Source organism: Lucilia sericata, unplaced genomic scaffold (genome assembly GCF_015586225.1).
Source record: "Lucilia sericata isolate MDLA Ls3-8-SP2 unplaced genomic scaffold, ASM1558622v1 Contig006066F_arrow, whole genome shotgun sequence".
Classification (NCBI taxonomy): Eukaryota; Metazoa; Arthropoda; class Insecta; order Diptera; family Calliphoridae; genus Lucilia; species Lucilia sericata.
Genome location: NW_023997675.1, coordinates 10,125 through 17,953, shown reverse-complemented (window position 1 = coordinate 17,953; position 7,829 = coordinate 10,125). Strand labels below are relative to the sequence as shown.

The 7,829-nt window shown below is 33.4% G+C and overlaps 1 protein-coding gene across 1 annotated transcript; it reads right to left on the bottom strand.

The window, feature by feature from the left end:
- Positions 1-1,945: 1,945 nt before the first annotated feature.
- Positions 1,946-2,839, bottom strand: LOC119615592 (keratin, type II cytoskeletal 1-like). The gene is given in 3 exon segments (XM_037971599.1): positions 1,946-2,375; positions 2,377-2,648; positions 2,780-2,839. Coding segments are annotated over 3 exon segments (555 nt in total). The 5' UTR covers positions 2,798-2,839; the 3' UTR covers positions 1,946-2,110.
- Between the last annotated feature and the right edge of the window lie 4,990 nt (positions 2,840-7,829).

The following is a 7,829-nucleotide window of genomic DNA, read 5'->3' as shown; positions in this document are numbered from 1 at the left end:
ATAGCAAGCAATACCTGGAAATTCTGAAACACGAGCTCTCCCAGCGATTCATTATTGGCGATTTAGGAGACGGAGGAATTCTGAATCCATTATGTTCCAAGTCCTCAGCTTAAAGTCTCTTATTATGAGACTTTTTTTTAATAAAGAGACTTACACTATTTCTCCAAGTAGATTCACTAAGTTGAGAGCTAACTATAGACTAATAGAAATTACTTTCCTCAAACAAATTGTAATCAATACAACTAAACCGATTGGCTTCCTCATGCCAGGAAGACATCTGGCATTAAGTAGTATGTATGGCACTTGGAATTTAATAAAACTTTGCCAAACATCACGATCGTTTTCTTAAATCTACAATGACCTACTTACCTTTAAATTGTATCCGTGGTAAACAAGTAGTATGTTTGTATTATTGTTTTTTTGTTTTTGTAGTCATAACCTAACCTAACATTAAGTGTAACGACTGTAATTTAAGCCATGAACCAAAAGTAAGAAGAAATAATAAGAAAAAAACGAAAGTAATAAAAAAAACAATTTTCTTGGGATGGATTTTAAAGTCATGCCATGTTACCAAGTTAAAGAAAAGAAGAAGAAGAAAGAAACATTAAATGTTATTATGTATGAGAGATTTTGAAGACCGCTCGACGGACCACTTGATGCATATTATATTGTAGTTTATGTAATCGTCTTTAAAATGAAGCAAAAAAAAAGGTTAACAATGTTTTAACAACAACATTGTATGTCTTTGTTTATTTGTGTCTGTGTTTTTTTTTTCTTCTTCTTCAGCAGACAACAATTGTTATAATTATTAACAATAACAACACTTGGGTGATTATCAACAACAACTACAAATAACAGAAACAAAAAGTTATGTGAACAAAAGTATTAAAAACTTTAAATTATATTTGCGAAAGACAGAAAACAAAAGAAATTATAAAAATGTATATTACTGAGCAGGAAGATTAAAAAAACAAAAACAATAAAATTGTAAGGAAATTACATAAAATCTTAAAGATATAAAAGGATTTAGGTTACTCATATGAAATTGCATAATAAAACCTTTTTTACAAGAACTTTGTTTTATATAAACAACATGTTACAGGCATTAATAGTAAACAAGTTGTTATATACAAAAGCTGTGAAATGTGAAAGTGCAAAATAGAAAACACTGTAGTGTTGACAATATTCCCTAAAGCAAAAAGTAAATAAATAAATAAAAACACAATTGCATTTAACGGTGACAAATTTACTATTTTTTTTATTATTTTTTAATGTTTTTTTTTTGTTGTTTCTTTCTTTGTTTGTTTCATATTTTTATAAAAAAAATTCACTTAATAACTAAAAATAATGAAGTTTTTTTTTTGTTATTGTTAACATTAATAAAACAGAGAAAAACTATTTACAATAATAACAATGCTCCCGCTAGGAAAATGTGAAAATAAAATAGACTTTTAGCGGAGAGCGGACGACTTAAGAAGATAGCTAGAAATGGATAGTGTTTGATAGTCACTGAGTTTTGGGAACTGTTTGGGAATGTGGTATGAAAATGAAAATTTGCAAAATTTTTCAAACAAAATTCTAACCTTAAAACGTTTAAAAATGTTTTGGAAATGAAAAAAGGTTAAAATTATTGTTTTAAAAAATTTTGCTGGAAAAAACGGAAAAATTTAAGAAAATTGCTAACATTATTATGAATATAATAATAATGATGTAACATTTTCAATGTTTTGGTTAAAAAAAAAACAACACAAATTGTTTTTAACTTTACACAATTAATACAAACATCAAATTCCCAGTTAGTTAATGGTGATGTTATAAGTGTTGCGTTTTTTTTCTGGTAATAACGGTATTTTGACGAACCTCCTTTCACGTGTTAATGGCTCGACGGTTGTGCAGGGGTTGCTTAATTGTTGATGTTTGTTCTTTGGTGTTTGCTGGGGTGTTGTTTTTTTTTCTTTTCTTTTTCTATCGCTTTAGCGTATCCGTTTTCAGAGGCGTTTGTTTAATATTGGCGCGCGTTTGTCTTTTCAATTATTTGGCAGCAATTGTTTTATGATGAATTTGAAATGTAATCTACATTATGCTAAGAAAAAATAACTAACGGTTGAGCTTAGAATGGCGCACCGTAGCTACCGCTGGGTCTTGAGGGAGCACCATAAGAACCCGATGGACCACTGGGATAACCACCGAAACCACCACCGCCGCCACCACCAGCTTGTGTGCTTTGTTGGGCGAATTGAGCAACTTGGATGGCTTGACGTACACCTTCCAAATCGATGCCAACAACGCGGCCGCCGCCGCCACCACCGAATGAGGGTACACCGTATTGTGGCGAGGGAGCACCATATGAACCAGAGGGAGTGCCGGGGTAGCCCGCCGCCACCACCACCACCACCGCCGCCGCCGGATTTGCTTTCTTCTTGCAACAAGATTTGACGCACTTGTTCGAGCAATTGAGGATCAACATTTTGGCCTTCATTGGTTTGGAAGCCACCGCTGACAGCTTGATAGCCGCCGCCGCCACCTCCCAAGCCACCACCGAAACCACCGCCAAATCCACCGCCGCCACCGCCACCACCACCGCGCTGATAATTATAACCCGATGGAGGTTCTGCTACGACCAGTGCTGCCAAAGCAAACACCAAGAACTGCAAAGAGAAAAGAGGAAATCTATTAGCCGCCATACATCTCTTAATTGTAATCCTTTGGGGGCAAATATCCTTTTTTTGCTTTTGGATTTTATGTGAAGATTTAGTTTTTTTCTTTTGGATTAACTTACCACGGAGAAGGAGTTCATAGTTGTGAGTCTTGTGTGTGGGGGAAAGAAGTAAAAAACTTAAATTAAAAATAAATTTAGTTGCTTTCAAGTAGGGAACCAACGACTGAATGCCAATGAAAGGCCACAACAGCCCTCTTTATAGTCAGACAAACATCATCAATTCCACAACATAGTGCAAGAGACGACGACGACAGACCTCTCAGCCACAAACGTACAAGCCAACATACTGCAAACAGTGACAGTAAAGCTTCTCTCATATGTTGTTGTTGTTGTTGCTCCACTGATCATCATGTTGTTGATGATGATGATTACGATCGCTAGCAAAGGCTTTTAAAGATGGCTACAAAAAAACGTACTTTATTTTGGCTTAATATTTTACCAGCTTATTTTTGTATTAAAGTTTTTATTTTTAATTTCGTAGCTTTGATTAAGAGGGGGCAATGCGTGCGTAACTTTATTCGGTCATAATGTTGTTCATCTTCTCTGTGCTCCTCTACGCTTTAATCGTCATTGTCAGCAGCGTCAACCTCAATATGGAGTTTAAAATCTTCATGATTTTCATAATGATGAGGTTAAAATTATCTTGCACCCTCTGGTCTATACAAAATCGTTTTTCATTAAGAAATAACATTTACAGCAAAAACAATCATATATTTGCAGTTAAAACTATTTTATCTGTTTTTTTTTTTCATTTTTTGCTACAAAATAAAAACAAACACCTTTTGCTGCTGCTGCTTTCAATAGGAAGTGATTTTGTTTTGGATTTTGTTTTTGTTTGTTTGTTTTCCAATAGCCAATATTTGATTTAACAAACGTGATGAAAACATTTGCCCACCAACCTCTTATTAAAATGACAACTAAACTCTGGCCCCTTAATTAAACAAAAACTAAATAAAATTTCCTTAAAAATTATAGACTTTTTAAAAAAATTTTGGAGAATTTTTTTAATTTTCATTTGGGAATTTTCTTTTTTTTTCTTCTGTAATTCGAATGCATTATTATGCAACTTGTTGCAAATTGTTGTGTACATGACACATGACAACAACAAGGTGTATTTGTTGTGTATGCCAGCAGAAGACAGTGTTTCCCATAGATGTAATGTTTTGTTTTTTTTATGTTTACTTTCCCAAGCTGCTTCTTTTTCATTAAAATGCGAATAATTTGCCGCTTAAAACCACAAATCCCGAATAAGTAATGTATTTGTAAATATTACTTGAAAGTTTCTGTGGTTTCTTTAAACAACATACTAATTATACAACTATAAAATTAATAATTTGTATATTAAGCAGTAATTAAAATTGAACTAAATTGAAGTTATATAGAAAAGATATCAAAATTTTCAAATATTAAAAATCGTCCACACCGGATAGCACCATGGATTAGTACATAGATTTATAAGTTCTGGAGATTCTTACTCGGTTGTTAAGCATTAAAAATACTCAATACTACTGTTTTGGAACACCGACAAAGATTGATGAGAACCAGAGTAGGCATAAGAATAAGACTAAAGCTGTGTAACGGACCAATCAGCTCTTTCTAGACTCCAGCCATTAAAAATGACTTCCAGTCATTAAAATTTACTGAATACTACTGTTTTGGAGGTTAGGCAACCCCGACAAAGACTGATAAGAACCAGAGCGGGCCTAAGAATATTACTAATGTCGTGCAACGCACTGATCAGAAATTTATAGACTCTTGATTGAGACACTTATATTTGTGATCAAAGAAAAAACTGCATTCAAGGAGTTGAACAACTCTGCTCCAACGCAAGGATATAAATCAGATCTCTTCAGAACAGAACACTTTTTAAATCACGGCGAGAGTCCCTTCCCCAACTCTGGAGGATGAAGCAACACTAACACCTTCAGAATAAGAGGAAAATATATAGAAGAAAACTCGGCGATTGAGAGGGACCAGGAAAAAGTTAAAAAACTCTGAATCAGAATAGATTCAGTATCAAAACTAATTGATTTTCTCTCGATTTATTTCGGTCTTTAACAGCGTCTGGGGACTTACGAATAGAGTTGACTTCAATGCCCCCCAAATATTCAATGTTGTGTTTTAATTCACAAACGCACTTCAGATGATGTGACTTTATCTATAGTTATTGAGGAATCAGTAGCTCTTAATATCACATCACTTGACTTACATTTTCTCAAATCAATACAGATTAGTTTGGTCCATCTTTTCCACCTCAAACTAATAGAATTTCAGTAGCATTCGATTCATTAAGATCACTTAAAGGTCTCAAGAGATTACAATTTCACCCACCGAAAACAAGGAGCACATTTACTTCTCTAATGTCATACGATTTAAAAGGATTTGATTTCGTTTAACTACTAGGTTTTCCAGCTTTAACTAATACACCAGAATTTTAGAGAATACTGCAGTATATATAATACAAGGGTAATTCTTAGTTATGTATAAGCACTCTATGTTCGAAAACTTCGACCAAATTTTTATGAAGTTCGTTGAAAATCCTTATATTTGAGTTGTGGAGAAGAAGGTTAGTTAGTTAGTTTGAAAGGGGGATGTAAATATATCAAATCGGAATAAAATATACCTAGACCTCTATTGGGCCTTTTGTGCGCTCCTTAACCAGTGCCTCAAGTGGGAATCGAATCCGGTCTACCAGACTAGAACACTAACCTACCGGAGGCCACGAGAATAAGATAAGCCTACTCTCTTGGATCCATAATTGGACACGATTTGGTACCCGATATATATCGCCTTTCTATTCGTACAACTATCCCTCCATGGTAGGTGTTGTGGCAAACCTACTTATGGCACGAATAAACAAATCTATCTTACGAATGTCTATACATGAGAAATCAGCCAATTCGTGCAAGAAGGTACAGTCCATAGTGTCTAATTTGAAATCGAACAGAGCAGGACACAAAAAAAGTTTTCGAACGTTTCCTCTTCATGTCGCCGTTAATTGGAAGATTTAGGAGTTTAAACTACACTACTGGCTGCCACTAGTCTCATCCATGAAAACCCTATCAATGATATCAGAGCAGTTCTATATAGTTTTTTCTGAATAAGGAGGTTTACAGCATGAAAGCGAGACACCGACAAAAACGTTGATGTCAATTTCATCAGTTTAAGCTTCTTCATCTGCAATCTCATATTAAAGTGACCCGGTATACTGAACAATTTCAGGTTCAAATGTTAAGAGATATTTGACATTCAGGAACCAGTCTAGATGTCGTGTAGACAAAAGAGGGAGATATATATAAAATCCACCACCTACACCCTCTTTGACATGGATCCATTCTTAGCTGCTTTTAGTCTAACCCCGAAATTTATGGCCACTTGTTTGACCATAATATCATCAAGTATGTATCAGCACAAGATGGTATAAGATAGCGTTAACCGGAGTTATCATAAGCGTAGAAATAATCTTCTCAATAATGATACGATAGAGGGATCTGTCAAGTACCTTCTACCAAACAGATACTATATACATTAGAACGGCTAAATGGGAGGGGAAGAAAGAGCGAAATTGTACACTATATTATCGAAAATTGGTTATACTTCAGCCATAAGTCCCCGTTATGTAGAAAAAATTGTCTACGATCAAATTTGAGATCTAGTAATTAAGAATCCCTGCAATTTTTTGCAACCAATGCATATTTAATATTTTCGGCAATTGTTTGTGTATAAATTTTCTTATAGGTAACCGGTATCGTTAGGTAGCATCTGCCTCAAAGGCTAATTGTACTCGTAATATTGTATCTTTTAGTAAAAGTTGTATTTTTTCAAAAAAAAGTATAAATTTACTAAAAATTTACATGTACAAACAATCTATCTGACTGTAAGTATGTAAATTTATATGTGCAATTGTAGTTATGTAAAAAAAAAAAATTAAAAACATTATTTATTAGTTATGACCATTAGTATTGTGGTATGAAATAAGTTTGGAAATTGTCATCATCACTCTCTTAAAGTGTTCAACTTGGAAAATTTATTAATAAATTGCGTTTGCTAGCCAAGTCGAGACGCGCAAATGTGTTTCACAAAACAAATTTTAACCACTACGTTGGCGTAAGTTTTAGAAGTTGTTTGTCTGTATAAAACTATTATCTGTTACAGACTGTGCTGTCTAAATTGTAAATTTTAAAATTACTTACTTTCATTATTCATTGATTTAAATTGATGGAAATTTAGAGATGAGTTGAGTTTTTAGTTACAAACTAGTGTTCACACTAACAACTACGATTTGTATGCGAAAATGTTAAGCCATTAGATAAGTGTCAATGACTTATCTTAATTTCTTTTAACTGAACACATTTTAAGCTATTATCATCAGAAATTGTGATCTGTAGATTTTTAATTTTATCTTAACCTTCCAATTTTTATAAAACACCTATTTGAAAATTAAACAAGCCTAATTACTTTAAAAATCTTGCTCTAATTTTTATGGTTGTACATCACTCTTCATGCCCGCTAAATCCCTGATGAAATAAAACTTTATTTAACATTTTTCTAATTAAGCTTCTTCGCTTTAAAATGTATTAGATTTCGCTGAATTTTACAAACCAACTGTATTTATTATGTTTAGTGAGGAGTTTACAACATTTTTAATTAATTTTAATTTACACAAAGATTTACACTAACAAATACAAACTTATAATATACTTTATAACTATAAAATGTAATAAAAATATACTCTTATCCACATGGCTTTAAGTTTTAAAAGAAACATTAATAATGTACTTAAAACAAAGTAAAATTTACAAAAAAGAAGAATGAACGATCTGAAGCGTAAATGGGTTAAAGCACAAACTGAAACCAAAGCAACAAGTTAAGAGTTTGATAGACTGTTAGCCCGGTTTTAAATTAGCACTGTAGTTACAGTAACCCTATCTACGACTTCACTCTTCTGTAGTATATCTCGATTGGGCCTGTGCTCAACCCCTTTACCCTTCTGGTGGAAATCAAACGCCAAAAACACCGGCTTGACAGATTAGACAGTAACTACCAGTAGGAGGTACAAAGGAAGTAGTAAGGAAGGTAAGAAGGAAGTAAGGAACGACCGAACTAACTA